Below are 27818 nucleotides of genomic sequence, written 5' to 3'. Positions count from 1 at the left end.
AAGACCACAGACATTTCGCGTGATGTTCAATCACTAATTTGCCTTTTTCTCTAAAATTTGCCCTTTTTAAAAATGGCGCTGCCTGTCTTGTTTGCCGGTTTAGATCACGTGATACCTGCGCCTCACAACACACTCGTTCCATGCTTGAATCGTGCTGTCAAGCTCAGTGGGTCTTGACAGAAGAAGGACCCCGCTGCAAGGTGTTCTTATAATTGCCTGACTAAAAATTGCAGCTTATCGACATTTTATTCCTTTTGATCATTCGTTTCGTTGCTGATATTAATATAAATGCCTTAGATAAATGGTTGCTTGTTTAAATCAGTGTTTATTAAATGAGAAATGGAAGATCATATGTAGATGATTAAAAAGGCAGCGGTGACGGCAGCCCTGGGAAGAGATGGCGGCGTTCAGATGGTGCAGTGTCCTCCGCTCTGTGTGTAGAGGTGAGATTATCCTTTCTGCCTCCTCCGGTGGCTGACGTGATCTGTGCAGTGTAGGACAAGGCTGCTATTACGTTATTTTTACTCTGAGAAAGAAGTTTTATGGTTAAATCCGTTTTGAAAATGTTTTCCTATGAAAGTGCAGTTATTTCTTCCTTACTCCCCAGTAAAGAGCCAACAGTCACTGCTCACCCCACCTCTAAAGCTGGAGGGCGTCAGATTTGGGTTGGGGCAACTCTGACTTCAGTGCAGGTCGCCCGGCCAAATACCGCAGCGTAATGCAAGTGAATGGAGGCTGATTGCAAGGAAAAAGTCACAAAAAGCCACCAGGTTCTGACTTACTGTCACTTGGTAACTGTGGTATCTTGTGGGTCACTATGTGACCACATCCACTCCTCCATGTAGCAGCGGCATACAGCGATCTGTGGCCGTGCCATGTGTGCCGTGTCCAGAGTCACTGCATGGCCCTCTACCATGTGGTTAGTAGCCATTGTATTCAGTGCTGTGGTTAAGCAGGCACAGGAGATAGATGTGCACAGCTAAACCTGGTCCTGACATTTCAGATGACGATGGTTTGTCTGATACACAGCGCCCAAGTTTAATTTGATCAAAATCCCATGCTCAGCTGATTTAAAGAGGTGGTCCGAAACGCAAATACATTTTCTTCCTAAATCCCTACTTATTTGATGCCATAATCTAAACTATTTTCTAATATACTTGAATTAAAAATTATCTATCCTTCCCTATCTGCTTACTTCCTTTTTTTAATGATGCTTCGTTTGAGAATGCTCAAACAAAGAGTCTCTTGAAATGAAGCTTCACCCGTAACCTTCATTTCAGTGGCCAGGCTAATCCCTTTTCTATCACTGTTCTATGTGCACAGTGACAGTACGCTCTTTCACTGGCCCAGATCAACAGTAACAAACGGCAACAGAGCGCACTGTCAGTGCATGTTTTCAGAATACCCGGTGTGCGAAGACCAGCGCCGCCCCTGCAAGTCAGTGACCACAGCTTTTGCCCCATGATGACACGTCATTTGAGTGTCCCAGCATGCACTGGCATTATCAAACAAAGCGCCATCAGAAAGGAAGTAGGGGAAAAAAAAAAGAAAATCAGTTAGATAGTGTAGTTGGGGAACGGTAGGGAATTTTTAATACAAGTATATTATAAAATAGCTTAGATTATGGCATTAAATAGATAGGGATTTAGGATGAAAATTAATTTGTATTTCGGACCACTCCTTTAACATTATAAGGAACCTGTCACTAGATTCATGCTGTCCAAATCGCAGGCAGCATGAATCAGGGCCTGGCGGTGCGATTGCAGTTTGGTATATTTCTCTGAAATGTTTCAGAGTAAATATAGTGTAAAGATCCGGCCAGAGATGAGACTAGTCCAGCCAACTTCTCCCCACATCGCTAAAGTTGTTTAAACAGCTCCCTCTCGTGTGTACATGACGATTGCCTGTAGTGGCGCTGGGAGATACAAGTGACGCTGGACTAGTCTTGTCTCTATTTATGGTCTCCAACCAGATCTTTAAACCATATTTTCTGTGAAATACTGCAGTGTTTCAGAGAAAAACATACCAGATGGTTTTTTTCAGCATGAATCAGCTGAGAGGTTCTCTGTTAATTATCAGGCTATTCATAATTCTCCAGGTCAGATTTCTGCAGCTGAATTTCCACAACAAAATCTGAAGCAGAAAACCTCACACTAAATGGTGCTAATTTTGTTGTGGAAATGATGCAGATTTTAATGGGAGTCTCTCACTCCAACGTTGCTATTTAAATAAGCACTCCTCCTTCCATCAAAGTTTTTATCCTCTTAATATATTGCAGTCATCATATTATATAGCACTGAGTACTTACAATTGCTCATTTTGCCTTTCTACCCAGTTATTTCTTCTCTTTTCTCTGCTTTATGTAGAAACAGGAAGTCTCTTGGCCCTGCATATATCATCCCCTCTTCACCTCCTGACCCAGCTGCTCCACTCCTCACCTCACCATACACTTTTGCAGTAATTGATGACTCATACAGGGAAAATGAACTTCTTGTTTCTACATAGAGCTTAGAATGATTCAGCTGGTCCGTTTTAATCACTTGATGTCAAAGATCTAATGGAAAAGAGGGGAATTATCTGGGTAGAAAGGCAAAATGTGCAATTGTAAATAACCAGTGCTTTATAATATGATGACTCCAATATATTAAGAGGATAAAACGTTTGATGGGAGGAATGCTTCTTTAAACTAAGCACAGTCATATAGTTGACTTAGCGCCTATAAAAACCATACCTTTCTTGTAGTGAACGCGGTCTTTCTTGCACATGGATAGTATTTAGCTTTATATACAAGTTAGGGTCCTCAGTGCACTCTTTATGTGGCCAAGTGATTTGATGCAGCATTCAGCCTCCTCAACGTGAACCGCTGCTTCCCTGTGTTGATTGATAGCAGCGCTCACTTCGTCAACGCAAGCTCTGCCTGAAAAAAATCTTTCAGCGTGCGCACACATGGTGTGACAGCAGGAGCCAGCATCCATGCCCACAGACCTAGGCTGCAGCCGCTTGCTCCTGCGATACCGGCTTTACAGAGATGAGGAGACAGACACTGACTCCTGCTGTTACATGTTGTGTGCACATGTCAGAGCATTCTTTCCAAGCAGCACTCTGGCCAAGCGAGCGCTATCAATCAGCACGGAGGTGCAGCAGTCCGTGTTAACTGAAGGGGCTGAATGGTGCACTGAGAAACCCTACACAGTGTATGGAGCCGTGATCTGCTTCACTCCTTGCTGTGGAGAGATCTGTGTACAGCTGAATATGGGGTGTCAAATCCCAAACCATCTCATATGGATGACTTATCCAAAGGGTAAGGTTATGCCATCAATATATAATTTCTGGACAACCCCCATTTGATTAGTATTTACATCGTAACTCTATGGGTGAGTGCATGCACAATACAGGCCATTACATATGAATAGCAACTTGGTATCAACCCAAATTTTAAGTGCGATACTGTCTGCAGAGACGTTGCATATAAGGCTTTGTGAACATGGAGTTTTTTGAGGCAGGCAAAAATGCCAATTTTTTTTAGATAAAACTGCTTTAGGATGCCCTCCTTTGGGGAGTTATTGACTTATTGTTCTCCCGGAGATCAGCAGACGTCCAACATTTATCGTAGAAAATACAGGAGGGACTGGCTGAGTGAGAGCTTCTGTGTATCGGAGAGTTGGCTGAGATGGCTGTGTGATGGAAGCATCACTCGGCCGACTACCATCTAGTGTGTATGGGGCCTTTGCTGTCTAGCTGGAGTGATGGTGTCTATTGTAACTCAGGAAGCGTTAAATGTTGTACCAATTTTACCTATCCACAGAATAGGGATAACATTCTGATTGCTGGGGGCCAACCAAGCACAGGGCTTTGTAGGGCCCTATCTAAAGGGAGCAAAAGTCGAGCATGCGCACCTCCATTCCATTTATTCTTAATGGAAGTGGTAAAAAGAGGTGAGCGAAGCACTCTTATCTCCTGCACTGCTTTTGGAAATGAGAATGCCAAGAGTGTGCAAAGCAGTCATCAAAGCAAAAGGTGGCTACTTTGAAGAACCTAGAATATAAGACATATTTTCAGTAGTTTCACACTTTTTTGTTAAGTATATAATTCCACATGTGTTAATTCATAGTTTTGATGCCTTCAGTGTGAATGTACAATTTTCAAAGTCATGAAAATACAGAAAAATCTTTAAATGAGAAGGTGTGTCCAAACTTTTAGTCTGCACTATGTGCATATATATATCCCTTCCACTTGCTTAACTGTTCACAGTAACACTAATTTTGACCAGGGGTGCCCAAACTTTTACATGCCACTGTACATATTAGATGATTGGACAATCCCACCAATATCTGTGGGTTCGGCTGACTTTAGTCAATGTGTACGGTGGCCTTCAGTGTTAAATCATATAGTCCTTCCACCATAGGATGCACAGACTGATACACTAGGTCTATTGACTTCATGAAGACGTTACAGCAGCACCATCCCTGGCACGGACAGCGCTGGTGAGACACCTCACTAGGAAAGACACAAGAGGAGGGCAGAGAACAGGAAGGGCAGGAGAACTACAAGTGCAATGTCCCACCCCAAAGCATTTGCTGCTCAATTGTATAGGATTTCAGTGCTGGATTTCTACAGCCACTGTATAGAATCAGTCAGCATGAAAGCCCCTGTACGCATGTTATTAGTTTGAGGTATAAATATCTCCTGACAGGTTTCCTTTAACTACTTCCCAATGTGGCCAATTTCTGTTTTTGCATTTTTTCCTTCCTCTTCTTACAAGAGCCATAACTTTTTTTTATTTTCTATCCTCATAACCATATGGGGGTTACTCTTTTTGCAGGACGAGTTGTACTTTTGAATGACCCCGTTCATTTTACCAAATAGTGTACTGGAAAAAGGGGAGGAAATAGATTTCAAGTGCTGTAAAACTTGCTAATAAAAATCACAATTCTGCCTTTTTTTTAAATGGATTTTGTGGTGTCCAAACTTGAGCAAAGTCACAGGCCAACTTTGTGTGTTTTTTTTTTTTATTTATTTTTTTTACTAAATATCCTTAATATTCGGTGTGGTCACAAAGGAACATATCTCACAACTTTGCTGCCCTTACAAAGTAATTTTCCTCCTATTGAAGCCCCTAGATTGCCCTTTCATTGCCCTCATAAAGTATGATGCCAACAAAAGTGCTGCCGAAACACAGAATAATACCCCCATGGTGAATCCCCCCCCCACAGTACCCTCCACACGTATGGTATGGTGACCCTCAACTCAGTATGATTCCCCAACTGTGATCCCCATACAGCCCTCCACACACTATAATGGACCCCACATAGTCCTCCATATGGTGTCGCGGGCCAAATATAATCACCCTGAGGGCCAGATTTGGCCCAGGGCCAGAGTTTGAGATGTGTGCCCTAGTGTGATACTTATCATTAGCCGTCTTCAGCTATTCTCGGCGCTCCTCCGGTCCCGCACTGCCATCTTGTGATCGTGACTTCTAACTGACCGGAAGTCAGGTATCGGTCAGAAGCTCTCAGTGTAAGTCTATGAGGTCCTCGTTCTGGCTCTCATAGACTTACATTGAGTAGTGACTTCCGGCTGCTCAGCAAACTCTGGGGCGATCCGAGAGGTCACAACCTGCAGAAGACGAGTGGAGCTGCGCCGATAACAGATGAAGTCGGCAGCTGGTGAGTATAATACTAGGGGCAGGGAACTTACATTAGCAGCAAAACTCCATAGGTGAAATAAGAAAAACAAACCTTTGGAGTGGTGCTTTAAGTTTATATATTGATAGATCAGACTTTTATGGACGCAGCGATACCACGTATGTCGTATGTGTATTTTCTTTACTAGGGAGTGATTTTTAATATTTTTCATGCCTTTTTAAAAGTTTTTCTTCTTTTCTGTTTTTTAGTCCCTTTAGGGGACTTGAATCTGTGATTATCTGATCGCTTGTGCTCTCAGAGAGCGTTAAACGGCAGACTAGGAGATAACTTCTGGCTAATCTGTCATTGGATAATTTTGGTTGTAAATTGGATTTCTGGAGTGAAGATTACCTGGATTTCCCATAGCACTCTACTTCTTGTAACGACCATTATGTGATCTATATGAGCGTTGACGTTTTTTTACGCACACTTAGAATCGGTGTCCTATTTGGACTAGCTTTCATCTTTGTTGCCGTGCGTCTGACGTTGTTATACTTGGGGAAAGAGCCTTGATCACCTATTTAATGCTTGCGCTGCCTCATTTTCCGTTCAGCTTGCCGACCTCGTGAACCAGACGCGTCTTAGAAATCACCACTCCAGCAGAAGTACTTGGAAGCAACTACTAAAAAGGTGGAAGATCCCCATTCTGTATTCATGAGGCTGCAGAAAGTGTTTGAGTTTGCAGTTTACAAGCACAATAAGAGGCAGCAGCTGCCGACCGGGAACGTTAAAATAAGTTCCTTTGGGTTTAAAGGGATGCAGTCATTTATCATTGTGAGCCTGGGGCAGGGGTTACGGATGAAGGCTGATTTATCAGATTAGCGCTTCCTGTAATGCCAAGGGACGGGTGATTTGTACCATACAGGTAAACCAATAAATGACACTTTGCTGACTGTGAATTATGTGTCCGGATAGCACTGTCACTATTACAACTAGCATACAACAATAATGGCTAAATCAATGGTCCAAAATGGCTGGCAGGTTAGTGTTAGTGACACTAGTGGGAAGCGGCGCCAACACAGTTATACTAAGAGACTTTTCTTAAAGGGGTTTTCTGGTTTAAAGCTACAAATCTGCCTTCACTCTATGACTGCAGACTTGTGAATCCTCACATTGCACACACTGCATGCTGTGAGGTTTCTCCTGTGGCGGCAGCCGGAACGGCAGTCACTTGACTGCAAGTATGCGATGTGCCGCATTTTTCGGACCATAACACGTACCTAGATTTTAGAGGAGGAAAATAGAAAAAAATTGAAGCAATAAATGTGGTCCTGATGCACTGTTATGGGGGAGGGGGTCTGCTGTTCACACTGTTATAAGGATAATGTCCCCAATTCTCAACTAATATCTCCCATCCTGGTATATGCCCCCCCCCCCCCCCTTTCTAGTATGCATGGCACCCATCATCCGCATCCTGGTTTGCATGGCATCCTGGTTTGCATAGCATCCCTCATCCCCATCCTGTTTTGCATGGCACCCCTCATCCTAATCATACTGCATACAAAAAAATAAACTATCTACTCCCCTTCCTTGCCTCTGCTCCAGCGTTGTGCCCTGTTCTGCTACCAGCAGCTGATCTCACCTTGTGAGCAGCACATGACATCACTGCCATCTGCATACGCCCTCACACGTTGAGATGAGCTACCGGAATAGTCACTGCTCTCCACGCCCGGACTAATGGCGTGGGGAGTAGTGAATATTCATTCTCCTTAATAGCGAACACAGTGTCAGCCGCGGCTCCCGCAGCGGCTGGGCGATCATGTGTGCCTGTTCTTAAAGAGCATGAATACTCACTACTCCCCACGCCCATGGGAGTGGGTAGTAGTGCATATTTATGCTCTTTAATAGCGGGCGCTCGTGATAGCCGAGCAGCTGTAGGAAGCCGGCGGCTGCTGCTTACACTGTGCGTACTATGAAGGAGAATGAATATTCAGTGCTCCCCACGTCCGTGGGTGTAGGGAGCAGTAAATATTCATTTTCTTTAGCAGCGGGCACAGTGTTGGCTGCAGCAGCCGGCTCCTGCCTCCTGGGCCCCGCTCCCCTCCACCCCCCATCCAGAGCCACACCATTCGGACTATAAAACGCACCCCCGACTTTGCTCCAAAATTTTGGAGGAAAAAAGTGCGTCTTACAGTCCAAAAAATACGGTACATATTTCCAGCCACAATCTAACTAGACCAGTGTTTCTCATCTCCAGTCCTCAAGACCCCCCAACAGATCAGGTTTTCAGGTCCTCCTTAGTATTGCACAGATGATGGAATTATTATCAAGGCATGAAAAATGCCACAGGTTCTCTCACCTGTTCAATACTAAGGGGATCCTAAAAACCTGATCTGCTGGTGGGTCCTGAGGACTGGAGATGAGAAACACTGAACTAGACTGTTTCCAGCGTCGCTCCACACACCTGCATAGAGCAAGGCTGCGCCCATCCAGTCAGGTTCTGGCCGGGACTATGCATATCGCATACTTGAGGTCATATAACCTGCGCCGCCACCAGAGAATCCTCGCCACGCAGTGTGCGCAATGTGAAGATTCACAAGTCTGCAGTCACATAACATGACTGCAGATTTGTAGTTTTAGACCGGACAACCCTTTTAAGATTCCAGCATTGATGACCGATCCATTAGGATCTGTTGCACTGTTGCTTTATTTTTTTTGTCTTGAGCATATCCGGTTTTAAACTTTTTATTTTTTTTTTATGGGAATTTATGTATTTTCACAGATGTAGCACCCATTATAGTCTGTGGGGATGTCCATAAACAAACACAGAAGTTTGGATCAAAAGTGACCATTCAAATCAATGGATCCATGAAAAATTGCCATCAGAGTGCTGTCCATTTTTACTGTTTTTTTTTTGCCATTTGAGAAAAGTAGATGTCATACTAATAGTAAAAATGAACGCACGGAGCAAAAATGGATAAAGATCTGATTCAGCACATTGGGGAGAAACGCTCTGCTTTTTCTTTTTTTTTCTTTTACACCTTCCCCGGCCCCTCCTTAGAAAAAAAAAATGCCCGAACAAGGCCTAATGTAGGGTACATTTTGCAGTATATTAGTGTGCTTTAAGGGTTTACTTTATTTTAAGAAAGTCTCCTAAAGGAGGAAAGATATAACATAAAATAGTGATCTATACTTGCCTGTTTTATGTCCCTGTTGCTTCATAGCTGCCTCTCAGGTGGTCCCCACCAGTATCCATTTACCTAGCACAGTGATGCTGGACTGTCCATGTGACCGCTGCAGCCCATCACTGGATAGGACTTTCTCACTGTAGGAGAAACAGAGACCGGTGGGGATCATTATCCCTGGGGAGGGCAGGGACAAGTTACTATTTTGTTTCATACAATATCCTTCTGGCTCAAGTCCTTCAATAACTGGAAAACCCATTAAAAATGAAAAACTAATTGTGATGGGTCCTATTTATTTCCATGGGGCAAAAATTGATGACAGGATGCATCAGTCTTCATCACTTTAGCTACAGACTACTGTTGTTCCCTGATTGCTGTTCATCTCTCTAAGGGCAATAGAATCCCAAGAACAAACCTCTGGGGACAGTGGAAATGTAGCATTATAAAGCTAGCCATTATGGGTTCAGATTATTTAGGAAAAACATGCAACCAGCCCAGTTCCATGGAGAAGGATGGCGCTCTATCTGGAGAAAGAGGCCCCTTCTTAACCCCTAATTTCCCTCTTCACTGTGAAGTGTAGATTTGAGCCAAATGAAAGGCAAATATTTTTGTCACCGTGACAGACCTATTAAAATAAGGCTGCTATTGAGGCGCCCTCCATAGAGATGTATTCGTGTGTGTTTTGTTTCCATGTTATTTTTGCTTTGGTTCTTGAAAATATCAGACATTACAATTTTCTGCTTTTGATTTTGGGATTCTTTTTGATCCTGTACCATCAGAATCTCCGCAACGATAGGACCACATCTCTACATACCACTTTGAAGACATAGAATTAGGGAACCAAACATTTTAATGAACCTTTTCATCGTAACGGCTGATGTTGTTCTCCGCGTTCTGTACACATGGAAATAATTACAATTTATGGAAATCGTATTAGTGTTTGGAGCCACTTGGGCTTCTGTGTGATTTTTAAATCTCTCAAGTTGTTTATTTGCTGCTCTTCTTCTTCTTCTTCTTCTTCTTCTTCTTCTCGTTTCACTCTTTAATTAAGACATAAGAAAATAAAAGATTTGCAAATAAAACAAAAGCTTGGATTGTGCATCTGAATGAATTGATGGACTTTAAAGGGGTATTCCCTAAATCACAATGTGGTCTTCTAATAATGTACACATTTACTAATTTGTGTCAATATAACTCGCTTTTAAATCTACCCGGTTTTGCACATATTTCCTTTCTAAGGATGCCACTTCTGGTTCTATTATCCTCCAGTTGCCATCAGAACCGTCCTGTAGTTTCAGGGGTCTTGGTCGATCGAGCGCAGTGCTGTTTTTCTCTCTTGGTTAGCATCCTGCCACCATAGCTCTGCTGTTTTCTAGATCCAAGCTTTTACTGTGAAAGGAGCAGAACCATCTTCATCAAAGTGCGGTTGCTCATACCAGTAAGCGGTGGTGTGCTTGTAACTAAAGAGCGATGTAATTTAGGAAGGGCTGTATACTGGGGACTGAGGGGAAAGATCCTGCAGGATGGGCTAGACATAAAGGGGACAGAAAGAAGAGAGATGCTAAATACAAGGGACTCAGAGGTGAGATGCTTCAGGATGGGCTGTATACAGGGGGCTGAGAGGAAGATCTTGTAGGATGGGCTGGACATAAAGGGGACAGAAAGAAGAGAGATATTGAAGGATGGGCTGTATACAGGGGTCTCAGAGGGGCGATGCTGCAGATTGGGTTATGTGTAGAGAACACAAAGGAGAGAGTGACTGTAGGGTGGACTACATACAGGGGGCTGAGAGGTGAGATAACTGCAGGATGGATCTCTGTGAACAGGGGCTGATATTATTTGAGTTGTGTTTAATTGCAATTAATTGTAATTAATTCAGGAGCTTACTCTGATCCTGAAAATTTAACCTCTTGGACGCTACAGATGTCGAATGCAAAGTTTGCTGGGAAAGATCTGCAAGGTTTTCAACATTGATTTGACACTTAGGCTTAGTGCCCACGATGCTGAAATGAAGCAGAAATTTTCCTGAGCATTTCTGCATCTCCTTGGACGAAAAATGCATGCAGTTTTTGATGCATTTTTTCCAATGCATTGTATAGGCAAATCTGCATGCAGAAACGCACAAGAATTGGTCATGTCAGGATTTTTTCTGCGAGTAAAATCTGCGCAGAAAAAATCCTGACCATGTGTACAGAACTTGCAGAATGTCATAGGAAGTCATGGGATAAGGTATGCAATGCGTTTCTGGAGCGTTTCTGCGCTGCAAATCCACACCAAAAAACGCACCCAAAACGCATTGTGGGCACACAGCTTTAGTCATGGCCAAAGGTGTTAACACGCTTGAAATTGTTCCAGAAAATGAAGTATTTCTCCCAGAAAATCATAGCAATTACACATATGTATATTAAAACAACACAAAAAAACAGAGGGGAAAAAAAGGCAAATTGGACATCATATCCCACAAAATCCCCAAAATGGGCCAAACAAAATTGTTGGCACCTTTCCATAATTGTGCGTAAACAACTTTGTTTCAAGCATGTGATGCTTGTTCTAACGCACCTGTAGCAAGTAACAGGTGTGGGCAACATTAAAATCATACTTGTAAGTGGATAAAGAGGGGAGAAGTTGACTCAATCTTGACATTGTGTGTCTGTGTGTGCCACACTAAGCATGGAGAACAGAACTGTCTGAAGACTTGAGAACCAAAATTGTGGAACAGGATCAGCAATCTCAAGGTTACAAGTCCATCGCCAGAGATCTTGATGTTCCTTTTATCTACGGTGTGTAACATAATCAAGACGTTTGCAACCCATGACACTGTAGCTAATCTCCCTGGACGTGGACGACAGAGAAAAATTTATGAAAGGTTGCAACACAGGATAGTCCGTATGGTGGATAAGCAGCTCCAATCAAGTTCCAAAGAAATTCAAGCTGTCTTGCAGGCTCAGGGGGCATCAGTGTCAGCGCAAACTATTAGTCGACATTTGAATGAAATGAAACGCTATGGCAGGAGACCCAAGAGGACCCCACTGCTGACACAAAAACATAAAAAAGCTAGACTGCAGTTTACCAAAATGTACGTGAGTAAGCCAAAATCCTTCTGGGAAAGCGTCATGTGGACAGATGAAACCAAGATAGAGCTTTTTGATAAAGCACATCTTTGTAGTGTTTACCGAAAAAAGGAATGAGGGCTATAAAGTAAAGAACACAATACCTTCAGTCAAATATGGTGGAGGTTCAAAGATGTTCTGGGTGTGTTTTGCTGACTCAACATGAAATCTGAAGATTACCAAAGGATTGTGGGTCAATGAGCCCAAACATACTTCAAGCAGCACCCAGAAATTGATGGAAACAAAGCGCTGGAGAGTTCTGAAGTGGCCAGCAATGAGTTCGGATCTAAATCCCATTGAACACCTGTGGAGAGATCTTAAATTTGCTGTTGGGAGAAGACGCCTTCAAATATGAGAGACCTGGAGCAGTTTGCAAAAGAAGAGAGGTCCAAAATTCCAGTTGAGAGGTGTAAGAAGCTTGTTGATGGTTATAAGAAGCGATTGATTGCAGTTATTTATTCCAAAGGATGTGCAACCAAATATTAAGTTGAAGGTGCCAATAATTTTTGTCCTGCCCATTTTTGGGGTTTTGTGTGAAATTATATCTAACTTGCCTTTTTCTCTTTGTTTTTCAAATCCACACAAGGGAAATGAACATGTGTATCACAGAACATGTCATTGCAGTAATTTTCTGGGAGAAATACTTCATTTTCTGGAACAATTTCAAGGGTGCCAACACTTTCGGCCATGACTGTATGTGTAACGCCCATTTACTTATAGCACAAGTAGCTGTCTAGGTTTTATTTTGTTTTAACAAGTAGGCTAATGTATATTAAAGCAGATCTGTCACCATATTTCACAGTGAAAACTGCATACATTATTAAAAAAAAAAATCTCTTTGAGCAGATGAGGCAGGTGTATGTACTCTGAAAATCCATGTCAGACTATCTGTACAATCCCTTTATGAAAGTGTAAGCTCAATCTCTGCTTTCCTCGCCTGTTTGACATCTCCTCAGTGTTCTTCATGCTGCTGAGATGTCATACTGCTCAGTATAAGCTGCTGCTGTCAGTCTGGCAGGGTGGTCAGAGTTGGACCCGATCGATGCTGCTTGACAGTAGCATCTAAATAGTTAATCACTAACTATAGGATTTAAATGGAGCATTCGCTGGTGTGCGGGTACATCCGTTCCAGCAGACCCCCTGATATGAAGGCTGAAGGCCCTGACTGCCATCTTGATACTGATTCATAAGAGACCATGATTTACCCTTTAGGCTGTGTTCACACGATGCGTATTTCATGCGTTTCCGCGGCGTTTTTGCAGTTGCGTAAACGCCGCGGAAACGCATGAAAAACGCATGGTAGAAGGGAAGCAATGTTCCCCAATGGAAATCCGCATGTGCTGTGCCCATGATGCGGATTTTTCCGCAGCGTTAACGCTGCGGTCAAAAATCCGCAGCATGTCAATTAATTTTGCGGAAACGCGGCGATTTCGCCGCCATTGACTTGCATTAGAACGCGCCAATTCCGCAAGACAGCATCTGTACTTGCGTAATTGGTGCGTTCTAATGTGCGGATGGTACCCGGGTGTGGAGGAGAGGAGAGTCTCATCCACACCCAGGTACCATTAAAAAAGCTGTAAAAAGAAGAATAAAATAAAAAATAATGTATTCTTACCTTCTGTCGGCCCGCGCAGCGCTCCCGCTTGGTTCCCGGCACTTTGCAGTGAGTTGTAGGACCTGCGGTGACGTCAGAGTCATGTGACGGGTCACGTGACGCTGACGTCGGCAGGTCTTTCAATTCAAAGTTGCCGGCAGCCGGGAGAACAGATTGAGCAGGACAGCGCGGGCCATCAGAGGTAAGTATATACACGCTCTCGGTTCACACTGTATAAATCCATGCTGTTTGCATGGATTTATATAGTGTGACCTAGTTATCAAGCACTTTCCAGGTGATGCTAACATCGCCTGGAAAGCGCTTGTCAATCTGCATGCGGAAACGCATGTGAATCTGCATGTGGATCCGCATGTATTCTGCAGGAAAAACGCATGCACAATCTGCATGCGTTTTTTCTGCCAGGGAGATGCAGAAATGATGCAGAAATTTTCTGCTTCATTTCTGCATCGTGTGCACATACCCTAAAAGTTTGATCTATCAAAATATAGAAAAGTAATTAGCTTACACTCAAAATGGTGTGAAGAAGAAACAAAATGCCAGAATTGCTGGTTTCAGTCACTGCAGTGACAAATTTTTTTTAATTTTTTTACAAAGCTCAGATTTTTTTAATCACTAAAATAATAATAAAAACAAGTATACAAAGTTGGTATAATCCTAATCATAGTGACCTGAAGAATCATGTGGCCAGGTCATTTCATTCCATTTGGATTTTTTTTTTTTTAAATGAATTGTGCAATTAAAAACTAACTCGTCCCACAGAAAATAAGCTCTCCTATAACTATGTTGAATGAGAATAATAATAATTAAAAAAAAAAGTTTTAGCTTACGGATGAAGAGGAGGAAATAACGAAAGCTCAAAAATGAAAAATCGGCTAGTCGTTAAGGATGTAATAATGTGTTCAGTTTGTGTTATGAGATCTAGTGACAAATCTGCTTTAAAGGTTGTTGTTTTTTTTTTTTTTTTCTGGCCTCAATATAAGTTTCTGTTCTCACTACTGCAGATTGCCAAATTCTGACAGCGTGCAATGTGCGCACAGTCAGGATTTCCCTCAATTTCCAGTTGAAGAGGATGAGATGACTAGCATGCAAATAACCTACGTTCAGTCACGTAATTGCCTGCTTGAGCTGGAAATAGAGCGAAATCCTGACACTGTGCATAATGTCTCTGTGTGTTTTGCAAGGACACACGATCTGTGTGAAAACTCGGACATGTGCATAGCACCATAGGTTATAATGGGTATGCCTCCATACTGCAAAAACGGACATGTGAACTGTAAGACGATGAGTTTTTGATGTTGCGTATTTTTGCTGCATCAAAAACGCAGCGTCTTACAGTTCCAGCAAAGTGGATGGGATTTATAGAGCTCTCATGCCCACTGTGCTTTTGTTTGTACACAGCGTAAACCAGGACTGTGCAGTCAGAGTCTTGGAGTCGGAGTTGGAGTCAGTATAATATGGACCAACTCCTAAAATATAGAATACATTGGATATACGAATTAATGGTCCAAGAATATATTGGCACTTCCAAAAATCACAATATAACCCAATAAGAACGGGAAGTTAGAGTCATATCAAATCAACAAATATATGCCTTTATTTGTGTACACAAAAAATCAACAAAATTAAAAAAACGTTTCAAATCCACAACATGTTAGTTTCTCTTGTGGGTACGCTGAGTTTTTCATGTGCAGGTTTTCCCGATTTACTTGCATTAGATGCAGAAAATCTAAAGGTAGGAAACGCACGAGCGTTAGCACATTTCTACTGTGGAAATGCATCAGAAATCCACGTAATCCACAAATGACTGTAAGGCTGTGTGCCCACGATGCGGATTTAATGCATTTCTGCAGATTATCATTGTGGAAAAATGCACATCAATTTTGGCTTGATTTCGCAGCAAAATCGCACCCATTGACTTGCATAGAACCGCATAATATCCGCATGTATAGATGTATACATGCGGATGTTATGCAGTTCAATGCGCGGATGGTACCCGGGTCTGGAGAAGAGGAGACTCTCATCCGACCCAGGTACCATGGTACCTGCAAGTTAAGAAATATTCTAAAGTAAAAAAAAAAAAAAATATTCATAGTCCTCTCTCCGGCGGCCCCCGGTCTCCTCCCAGCCGCGTCCTCTCTCCTCAGCGTCCCATGGTTACTTCACTTAGTCAGCTGATGGTCACACAACCGCTGACGTCAGCGGTCAGGTGATGGTCGCGTGACCATCAGCTGACTAAATGACGTCACCACAGGTCCTTCCAGTACACCGTGGGACGCAGAGGAGAGAGGACGCTGCCGGGAGGAGACTGGGGGGCCGCTGGAAAGGTGAACATAAGGTTTTTTTATTTCTTTTTACTTTTTAATTTTTTTTTTTTTTTTACTTTAGATGCAGCATTTGATAGTAGAAATTTCCTCTAAGTTGGTCACACAATATAAATCCATGCCAGTTGCAAGGATTTATATTGTGTGACCAACTTGTCAAAATCGCTTGAAAAAAACGCTGAAAAAATCCATGTAAAATCTGCATATCAAAATGAGGAGAGAGAGAGTTTTATCGGCATAGAATTTAATTTTATTACATGATTAATCAATATATAAAAGGAGTATTCACACAAATAGAGAATAAAGTGCATGGAGATAGCAGCGATGACCACCGGTGTCAAAAAGTTCTACATACAAATAGAGCTCATATAATCCATAAACAGTAGGTAAAAGCCAGACCTGAAATAACAAGCACTTTCCACCTATTGTGTCCCCCCATTTCCATGTAGATTGTAAGCTTGCGAGCAGGGACCTCACTCCTGATGTAACTGTTAAACTGTCTCACCTTGTATTGAATTTATTGTTTGTACATGTCCCCGCTTAATTGTAAAGTGCTGCGGAATATGTTGGCGCTATATAAATAAAAATTATTATTATTATTATTATTATTATTAAAGATAATGAGACAGCCAGGCTGGATTATCTCATGGGCTTGTATATCAGTCCTATACCAAATGTAATTGAGTAGTACCAGTGCACAAAGTAATTTCAAAGATAGGACTGATTAAGTGCCCATGCATTATACAAGCCTCTATATATGGCCCAACAAAGTTAATCTTTTAGGGATTACAAAAGTCATAATCGATCTTACCAAATAGGTATGTCAAGGAAGACACCAGCGGTTTGGGTAAGTGGAGGTGTATCCCAGCGTGCCCCCGACGCACGTTTCGCGGCCTCAGAGGGAATGAGGAGAGTTAGCTATGCGGGTCCCTTAAGCCCATAGCGTCGGTCACGTGTGGCCTCACGTGACCGATCACATGGGGCGTGGGTAGGCGTGGCCTGATGCCGATCTGCGCCGTCAGGAACCAGTGCGCACACGCAGGCCCACAGCACTGGAAGTGCCTGAGCGCCCGCGCGCACACCAGCCCCGCAAAGACGGCCGGGCACGCGAACCAGCAGCGGACACAGCCACGCACGCGTACCACATCAATGTGTGCCAACGTACCAAGTGGGTGAGGAGCATCCTTTACAAAATATCACTGATAGACGTGTGTATATGCAGAGATAAGTATATATTTGAACACCACAGTATAATCATCAAGTCTTGTGTATAGTTGCATTAGTGTTTGACTCCGCAAGCAATCGATGGTGCAAAGAAGCCCTTAGTTCATCCAGGTCAGTTGGAGGCATATGCAGGCAGTATATCAGGGATATACAGTGCTGGCCAAAAGTATTGACACCCCTGCAATTCTGTCAGATAATACTCAGTTTCTTCCTGAAAATGATTGCAATCACAAATTCTTTGGTATTATTCTCTTCATTTAATTTGCTTGCAAGGAAAAAACACAAAAGAGAATGAAGCAAAAATCAAATCATTGATCATTTCACACAAAACTCCAAAAAAGGGCCGGACAAAAGTATTGGCACCCTCAGCCTAATACTTGGTTGCACAACCTTTAGCCACAATAACTGCGAACAACCGCTTCCGGTAACCATCAATGAGTTTCTTACAATGCTCTGCTGGAATTGTAGACCATTCTTCTTTGGCAAACTGCTCCAGGTCCCTGATATTTGAAGGGTGCCTTCTCCAAACTGCCATTTTGAGATCTCTCCACAGGTGTTCTATGGGATTTAGGTCTGGACTCATTGCTGGCCACCTTAGAAGTCTCCAGTGCTTTCTCTCATACCATTTTATAGTGCTTTTGGAAGTGTGTTTTGGGTCATTGTCCTGCTGGAAGACCCATAACCTCTGAGGGAGACCCAGCTTTCTCACACTGGGCCCTACATTATGCTGCAAAATTTGTTGGTAGTCTTCAGACTTCATAATGCCATGCACACGGTCAAGCAGTCCAGTGCCAGAGGCAGCAAAGCAACCCCAAAACATCAGGGAACCTCCGCCATGTTTGACTGTAGGGACCGTGTTTTTTTCTTTGAATGCCTCTTTTTTTTTTTCCTGTACACTCTATGTTGATGCTTTTTCCCAAAAAGCTCTACCTTTGTCTCATCTGACTAGAGAACATTCTTCCAAAATGTTTTTGGCTTTCTCAGGTAAGTTTTGGTAAACTCCAGCCTGTCTTCTTTATGTCTTGGGGTAAGAAGTGGGGTCTTCCTGGGTATCCTACCATACAGTCCCTTTTCATTCAGACGTCGACGGATAGTATGGGTTGACACTGTTGTACCCTCAGACTGCAGGGCAGCTTGAACTTGTTTGGATGTTAGTCGAGGTTCTTTATCCACCATCCGCACAATCTTGCGTTGAAATCTCTCATCAATTTTTCTTTTCCGTCCACATCTAGGGAGGTTAGCCACAGTGCCATGGGCTTTAAACTTCTTGATGTCACTGCGCACGGAAGACGCAGGAACTTTCAGGTCTTTGGAGATGGACTTGTAGCCTTGAGATTGCTCATGCTTCCTCACAATTTGGTTTCTCAAGTCCTCAGACAGTTCTTTGGTCTTCTTTCTTTTCTCCATGCTCAATGTGGTACACACAAGGACACAGGACAGAGGTTGAATCAACTTTAATCCATATTAACTGGCTGCAAGTGTGATTTAGTTATTGCCAACACCTGTTAGGTGCCACAAGTAAGTTACAGGTGCTGTTAATTACATCAATTAGAGAAGCATCACATGATTTTTCAAAGGGTGCCAATACTTTTGTCCACCCCCTTTTTTTTAGGTTTGGTGTGGAATTATATCCAATTTGGCTTTAGGACAATTCTTTTTGTGTTCTTTTTCATTGAAGACAAATTAAATGAAGAGAATAATACCAAAGAATAATAATAATACTACCAAAGAATTTTTGATTGCAATCATTTTCAGGAAGAAACTGAGTATTATCTGACAGAATTGCAGGGGTGCCAATACTTTTGGCCAGCACTGTAGTCCAGAGTGCAAGTAAGAACTAAGAGAAATACAATATATAAAATAGTAAAAAACAAGAATCACAAGTTACAGGTTAAAAACAACCAAAGCTGGTAATACACCAAGGTAATTAAGATTGTGAAAAAGAGGGGGGGGGGGGGGTAATAGTAAGAATTATATGGGCCCACATTAGCATTCAATGAATTGAAATAACATCACAAAAAGGAAGAAAATGATAAGGATTCATTAAGGCCTTCTGGTGATAGGGTACCCAGCGTGACGATCCACTTGGCTTCAACTTGAGGCAGAACTTTCTTTACATTGCCCCCCCGGGCGCCCATATGAACTACATCAATTCCACGGACCTTAAGGCCCCTCGGGTCACAGTTATGAACCGCCCTAAAGTGCCTAGGGATAGCTTTAAGTTCTGTCGGTTCGGCTACCGTCCTGGCCGTACCAATGTCCCGCACATGCTCCCGCACACGTACTCTGAGTTCTCTCGATGTATGTCCAATATAAATCAATGAGCAGTCACATGTAGCATAATAAATGACATTACTTGTACTGCAAGAAATGTGATGTCTGATACTAAAATCTTTTTTGCCATCCGAGGACGTAAAGTGGTGCAGCGCAGGACATTGGTGCAGGCACGACAGTGGCCGCATGGAAATGTCCCCAATGTGGGGCCGTGTGAGCCAAAAGAATTAGGTTTCGTTGGGATATAATGGCTGGAAACCAACATATCCTTTAGATTATTAGATCGTCTGGGGATCATAAGGGGATAACTCCCAAGAACTGGTCCCAGGGAGGTATCTGTCATCAAAATGTCCCAGTATTTGCTCATTATTTCTCTCATACTCTCCCATTCGTGGTTGTAGGTGGATATATATCGTATTTTCTTCTGCCCATCCTCCAATGTGTTTTGTTTGTTGGGATATAGTAGATGATTTCTCGGAGTGCGTCTTGCTCGATCATAGCCCTGCTTTATACATCTTTTACTGTACCCACGTAATTCAAATCTATTTTTCAATTCAGTGGCATGTTGTTCAAATTTACGGTCTGAAGAGCAGATCCGCCTCGCCCTCAAGAATTGTCCAACCGGGACCGCCCTGATAGTTGTTGGATGATGTGCACTAGTGGCATGAATGAGGGAATTGACCGACGTAGGTTTCCTGAAAATGTCTGTCTGGAGGTGCCCGGCGCTGTCCACCCCAAGACAGACATCAAGAAATTCAATCTTATGTTTATCCAATTTATACGTCAGCCGAATTCCCCACATATTACAGTTCAATTGTGCCATAAAACTCTCGAGCTGCGGCACCGTGCCACGGCAAAAAAACAGGATGTCATCAATATAGCGGAGCCAGCAAAGCACATGTTCCGCAGCCCGGGCCCCCGTCGCCAAACAACTGTCTCTCCCATACGCCTAGGAAGAGATTGGCGTACGAGGGAGCGCAGCACAGAAGCACATGTTCCGCAGCCCGGGCGCCCCCGTCGCCAAACAGCTGTCTCTCCCATACGCTTAGGAAGAGATTGGCGTACGAGGGAGCGCAGGCTGCCCCCATGGCTGTGCCATGCTTCTGCAGATATACCATATCTTTAAAAAGAAAATAATTATGCGTGAGCACAAAGTGCAGCAGCTCGAGAATAAACTCGCACATTGGGCCTCCCAGGTCGGACGCCCTGAGGAAGAGGCGGACCGCGTCCAGACCGATTGTATGTTCAATGCAGGTATACAAAATTTCAACGTCTGCCGTGACGAGCAAGACGTCCTCATCCAGGCGGACGCCGTCGACCCGCGTTAAGACATCCGTAGTGTCCCTCATATATGAGGGTAGTGTCTCCACTATTGGTTTCAAGTACGAATCGATAAATTTACAGACTGGTTTGCATAATCCGTTTATACCGGACACAATCGGGCGTCCAGGCGGGTCGACGGCGTCCTTATGGATTTTGGGTAGAAGGTAAAGAGTAGATGTTTTTGGGAAGCGAACTGTAAGTGCTTCCACTGTCTTTTTGGATATGACATTTTGTTTGCAAGCGCGACCTAAAATAGCCTGGAGCGCGAAGGAGTAGGAGGCAGTAGGATTGAAGTGTAGCCTGGAGTATGTATTGCTATCACGTAGCTGCCTAAATACTTCTTTTTCGTATTTATTGCATGGCCAGATCACGATGTTTCCCCCCTTGTCGGCTGGTTTAATTACAACATCATCAAGTTTTTGTAATTGCTTTATTGCAATTCGTTGTTCTGCCATGAGATTGTCGAACCTCCTTCTGGAGGATAGTTTTTTAAGGTCTTCTGAGACCAATTTCACGAAAATCTCAACGGCTGGACAAAGAGACAAGGAGGGAAAACGCGTTGATCTGGGAACCATACATTTGGGCAACCCACCTGGTTGTGAAAGGCTTTGCTCGTGTAGCAATTCTTCCAGGTTATTGATCGCCTCCTGCTCCGCCGCGCTCAAAGCATCAGATGAGTTCTCGCTCCTGGAGTGGAGTTTATGTAGGACGAGCTTGCGGGAGAACAAGTGAAGGTCCTTTAAGGCTGTAAAATAATTAAAGCCATTAGTTGGAGAGAAGGTTGTGCCCAAACTTAGGACCTTTTACCTGTTCTATGGAAAGAGCATGGGAGGACAGGTTGACGACCCGTAGTCCCCCCTGGGACTGACTCACCCTTTGTGAAGACGGACCCTTGTTTTTGCTGGTTAATCTTGTCTGAATCCTTTTTGTAGTCTGTAGGGATGTACCATGATTATCCATCCGTTGAGGCCCACCCTGTATATCTTCAGTTGAGACAGCGGATGATGCCGAGGTGGACCTGTATCTGGATTGAGATCCGTTCCTGTGCTGAGGACGTGACCGTCTACCTAGGGTGCCCCATTTATAGACTCTCTGTAATTGTTTGTCCTGTATGTCTCTTTGAAATTTTTTAGATTTGGCCAATTGTATTTCGTTGGCCCATTTTTGAGATAAGCCCTCAATGTCCAAATTCAATTTTTTAATAGCGTCTGTAGACATTTCTTTCCTAAGGGAAAGCTGTATTTTCTCAATTTGGGTTTCAATAGTGGATAATGATGCCTGATTCATTTCAATGAGAAGATTCATGAACCCAATTGAACATACATTTGAATGCTGTTCCCATCTAGATTTCATGGTGTCATCATCAATATAAAAAGAGGGGAATATTTGGACTCTAAGGCCACGGGGTATAAGGCCCCTTTCAATGTATTTCTTAAGGGAAGCAACATTCCACCGCAGGCATGTCCTTTTTCTGATTAAATCTTTAATTTCATTAATCTGTTCTGATGTGGTCCCCCCCTGTAAAGCTACTCCACTGGTGCTACCATCACTGCACATCTCCTCTAATTGTGAGAGCCAGGTCCCGTCCCGAGCTCTAAAGTACATGTCGGGTCTGAAAAAAGCTGTGAAACACACAGAAATCAATAATACTAATAATACGACCCGTCTTGTAGCTAAATTGGAAATTATGGGAGAAGGTGCTTCCCACAAGCCCCAAAAAGTGCCGACTCATATTAGACATATTAAAATGAGGAGAGAGAGTTTTATCGGCATAGAATTAAATTTTATTACATGATTAATCAATATATAAAAGGAGTATTCACACAATAAATAGACAATAAAGTGCATGGAGATAGCAGCGATGACCACTGGTGTCAAAAAGTTCTACATACAAATAGAGCTCATATAACCATAAACAGTAGGTAAAAGATAATGATACAGCCAGGCTGGATTATCTAATGGGCTTGTATATCAGTCCTATACCAAATGTAATTGAGTAGTACCAGTGCACAAAGTAATTTCAAAGATAGGACTGATTAAGTGCCCATGCATTATACAAGCCTCTATATATGGCCCAACAAAGTTAATCTTTTAGGGATTACAAAAGTCATAATCGATCTTACTAAATAGGTATGTCAAGGAAGACACCAGCGGTTTGGGTAAGTGGAGGTGTATCCCAGCGTGCCCCCGACGCGCGTTTCGCGGCCTCAGATTGCCGCTTCCACAAGGGGAATGAGGAGAGTTAGCGATGCGGGTCCCTTAAGCCCCATAGCGTCGGTTACATGTGGCCTCACGTGACCGATCACATGGGGCGTGGGTAGGCGTGGCCTGATGCCGATCTGCGGCGCATGAACCAAGTGCGCACACGCAGGCCCACAGCACTGGAAGTGCCTGAGCGCCCGCGCGCACACCAGCCCCGCAAAGACAGCCGGGCACGCAAACCAGCAGTGGACACAGCCACGCACGCGCACCACATCAATGTGTGCCAACGTACCAAGTGAGTGAGGAGCATCCTTTACAAAATATCACTGATAGACGTGTGTATATGCAGAGATAAGTATATATTTGAACACTACAATATAATCATCAAGTCTTGTGTATAGTTGCATTAGTGTTTGACTCCGCAAGCAATCGTTGGTGCAAAGAAGCCCTTAGTTCATCCAGGTCAGTTGGAGGCATATGCAGGCAGTATATCAGGGATATAGTCCATAGTGCAAGTAAGAACTAAGAGAAATACAATATATAAAATAGTAAAAAACAAGAATCACAAGTTACAGGTTAAAAACAGCCAAAGCTGGTAATACACCAAGGTAATTAAGATTGTGAAAAAGAGGGGGGGGGGGGTAATAGTAAGATATAAATTATATGGGCCCACATTGGCATTCATTGAATTGAAATAACATCACAAAAAGGAAGAAAATGATAGGGATTCATTAAGGCCTTCTGGTGATAGGGAACCCAGAGTGACGATCCACTTGGCTTCAACTTGGCTTTCTACTGTGGAAATGCATCAGAAATCCACGTAATCCACAAATGACTGTAAGGCTGTGTGCCCACGATGCGGATTTAATGCGTTTCTGCAGATTATCATTGTGGTTTCTGAGGATTATCATTGTGGAAAAATGCACATCAATTTTGGCTTGATTTCGCGGCAAAATCGCACCCATTGGCTTGCATAGAACCGCATAATATCCGCATGTATAGATGTATACAGGCGGATGTTATGCGGTTCAATGCGTGGATGGTACCCGGGTCTGGAGAAGAGGAGACTCTCATCCGACCCAGGTACCATGGTACCTGCAAGTTAAGAAATATTCTAAAGTAAAAAAAAAAAAATATTCATAGTCCTCTCTCCGGCGGCCCCCGGTCTCCTCCCAGCCGCGTCCTCTCTCCTCAGCGTCCCGTGGTTACTTCACTTAGTCAGCTGATGGTCACGCAACCGCTGAAGTCAGCGGTCAGGTGATAGTCGCGTGACCATCAGCTGACTAAATGACGTCACCACAGGTCCTTCCAGTACACCGCGGGACGCAGAGGAGAGAGGACGCTGCCGGGAGGAGACCGGGGGCCGCCGGAGAGGTGAATATAAGTTTTTTTTTATTTTTACTTTTTAATTTTTTTTCTTTTTTTTTTTCTTTAGATGCTGCATTTGATAGTAGAAATTTCCTCTAAGTTGGTCACACAATATAAATCCATGCCAGTTGCAAGGATTTATATTGTGTGACCAACTTGTCAAAATCGCTTGGAAAAACGCTTGAAAAAAACGCTGAAGAAATCCATGTAAAATCTGCATGCGTTTTTTCTGCCAAAGGGTTGCAGAAATGCTCAGGAAATTTCTGCTTCAAATCTGCATCGTGGGCACGTACCCTAAGGCTGTGTGCCCTCTATGCATTTTTCAAGCGTTTTTGCCGCGGAGTTTCCGCAGCGAAAACGCTTAAAAAACGCTTGGTAATACGTGCCCCATGATAATCCGCATGTGCTGTGCACATGCTGCGGAAATTTCCGATTTATCATTGCGGAAAAATCCGCAGCATGTCCATTATTTTTGCGGACACGCAGCGTAATTGCCGCCATTGACTTGCATTGAATCGCATAATATCCGCATCACTACATGTGCACATGCGAATATTAAGCGATTCAATGTGCGGATGGTACCCGGGTCTGGAGAAGAGGAGACTCTCATCCAGACCCAGGTACCATAGAACCTGTAAAAAAAGAATTAAAATAAAAAATAAACCTACTTACCTTCCGATGTCCCCGGTCTTTTCTCCGCTGCGTCCGCTCTCTTGTACTGCTTGCAGTGGTGTAAAAGGACCTTTCATGACGTCATTTAGTCATGTGACAGGTCACCCGACTGCCGACGTCAGCGGTCGCCTGACCTGTCACATGACTAAATGACTTCATGACAGGTCCTTTCATACCACCGTGAGCCGTACAAGAGACTGGACGCAGCGGAGAAACCATCGGGGGCCATCGGAAGGTAAGTATATTCTTTATTTTTTACCATTTTTATTCTTTTTTTTTTTAACTATTAACTTGGTCACACTGTATAAATCCATGCCGGTTGCATGGATTTATATAGTGTGACCAAGTTGTCAAGCACTTTTGCAAGTGATGCTAAAATTGCTTGGAAAATCGCATGCAGAAATACATGCAAAAACGCTTGACAAACGCTTCTACCTGGCAGGAAAAACGCATGTAAAAACCGCATGCGTTTTTCCTGCCAGGGAGAAGGGGAAAAAATATGCAGCATTTCTTAGGCACTTAGGCTTGCAGTAAAGTTTTGTCAAAGCTAAATACCAGGAAGTATAAAAAGCAAAGCAGCTTCATTTAAAGCATACATACCAAAAAGAGACAAAAGCACAGTGGCAAAAATGCGATAAAAATGCATGTAAAAAATTGCAAGTAACCTATTTTGACTTAATAGGTACAGAAATGCTGCAATATCAAAAACTCAACAACAGCTCACCGTGGGACGTTTATCCTAAGTTGTTTCTAAATTATTTTTTTTATTTGTTTTTTTTTTATTTTTTTTAAATACTTACACTAAAAAAAAAAAAAAAAAGTCTTACCAATGGTCCAGCAGAATACAGACCGCTTCTGTTTGCAGAAAAATGGATGTCATATATAAAAACATCCTTAACCCCTTTAACCTCGAGAGTGGTTTGTAGGTTAATGACCAGGCCAATTTTTTACAATTCTGACCACTGTCACTTTATGAGGTAATTACTCTGGAACGCTTCAACGGATCCCGCTGATTCTGAGATTGTTTTTTCGTGACATATTGTACTTCATGATAGTGGTAAAATTTCTTCGATATCACTTGTGTTTATTTCTGTAAAAAAACGGAAATTTGGCGAAAGTGTTGAAAATTTTGCAATTTTCAAACTATGAATTTTCATGCCCTTAAATCAGAGAGATATGTCACACAAAATAGTTAATAAATAACATTTCCCACATGTCTACTTTACATCAGCACAATTTTGTAACCCAAATCTTTTTTTTGTTGTTAGGGAGCTATAAGGGTTAAAAGTTGACCAGCGATTTCTCCTTTTTACAACAAAATTTACAAAACCATTTTTTAGGGACCACATCACATTTGAAGTGACTTTGAGGGGCCTTTATGGCAGAAAATACCCAAAAGTGACACCATTCTAAAAACTGCACGCCTCAAGGTGCTCAAAACCACATTCAAGAAGTTTATTAACCCTTCAGGTGCTTCACAGGAATTTTTCGAATGTGGAAGAAAAAAATGAACATTTTAACTTTTTTCCCAAAAATGCTACTTTAGACTCTAATTTTTTTTATTTTCGCAAGGGTAACAGGAAAAAAATGGACCCCAAAATTTGCTATGCAATTTCTCCTGAGCACACCGATATCCAATATGTGGCGGAAAACCACTGCTTGAGCGCACGGCAGGGTTCGGAAGGGAAGGCGCACCATTTGACTTTTTGAATGTAAAATTTGCTTGAATAATAAGCGGACACCATGTTGAGTTTGGAGAGCCCCTGATGTGCCTAAACAGTGGAAACCCCCCACAAGTGACACCATTTTGGAAACTAGACCCCTCAGGGAACTTATCTAGATGTGTGGTGAGCACCCTGAACCCCCAGGTGCTTCACAGAAGTTTATAACATGGAGCCGTGAAAATAAAAAAATCTAACTTTTTCCACAAAAATAATGTTTTAGCCCCAATTTTTTTTATTTTCACAATGATCAGAGGAGAAAATGGACCCCAAAAACTTTTGTGCAATTTCTCCTGAGTGCGCCGATACCCCATATGTGGGGAAAATACAGTGTTTGGGCGCACGGCAGGGTTCAGAAGGGAATAAGCACTGTGTGACTTTTTGAACCCAAAATTGGCTGGAATTGAGAGCTGACGCCATGTCGCTTTTGGAGAGCCCCTGATGCGCCTAAATAGTGGAAACCCCCCACAAGTGACCCCATTTTGGAAACTAGACCCCTCAAGGATTTTATCAAGGGGTATAGTGAACATTTTGAACCCAGGGGTACGACACAGAATTTGATAACATTAGGTCATCATATTGAATAAGTTGTCGTTAGTCTTGAGCGCAAGTGCTTGCTACTTGAGTTTGCATCGGGTACTCGGGTATGCACCATGTATCAAGGGTGCTCAAGTGACATGCTCGAGTCCCTGCCCGCATGTTTTATAGTTGTTAGACACCCCAAAAAAACATGCGGGGATCGCTCGTGCATGGCAGGCAATCCATGCAACGTTTTTTTGGCCAAGAAGAATATGGGGCGGAGACTTGAGCATGTCACTCGAGCACCCAATGCAAACTCAAGTAGCGAGCACATGCACTCAACACTGGTTGCCATATCGTCATCATTTTTTTTTTTTTTCTTTACTTTTGAAAAAATCCCGACCCTAGCACAACTCTAACCCTAGCGTTTATTTTTTACGCCGTTCCTCGTGCGGTATAAGTGATTAGACGACTTTTTTCTTCGTGTCGGAGCGATTACAGCGATACCAGATTCATATCGGGTTTTTATGACTGACAGCTGTCACACACTAAAAGACGCTTTTTTTTGCAAAGACTAGTTTTTTCATAACCATATTTTGAGAGCTATAATTTTTCCTTATTTCGGCCGACAGTCATGTAAGGGCTTTTTTTTTGCGGGAC

At 42.9% G+C, this 27818-nt stretch overlaps 1 protein-coding gene across 1 annotated transcript in view; it reads left to right on the top strand.

Moving 5' to 3' along the window:
• Positions 1–311: 311 nt before the first annotated feature.
• The window catches only part of MRPS5 (mitochondrial ribosomal protein S5), a 116820-nt gene continuing 89313 nt past the window's right edge, over positions 312–27818 (top strand). Inside the window, exon 1 of the mRNA XM_073672537.1 lies at positions 312–443. Coding sequence (XP_073528638.1) covers positions 398–443 — 46 coding nt within the window. The 5' untranslated portion in view covers positions 312–397. The remainder of the gene's footprint in view (positions 444–27818) is intronic.

This window comes from Phyllobates terribilis, unplaced genomic scaffold, assembly GCF_046119375.1.
Source record: "Phyllobates terribilis strain yellow unplaced genomic scaffold, ASM4611937v1 Scaffold_3__8_contigs__length_932513732, whole genome shotgun sequence".
In the NCBI taxonomy this organism is placed as follows: Eukaryota; Metazoa; Chordata; class Amphibia; order Anura; family Dendrobatidae; genus Phyllobates; species Phyllobates terribilis.
The sequence above is the reverse complement of the archived record's forward strand: the minus strand, read 5'-3'. Positions and strand labels throughout refer to the sequence as shown.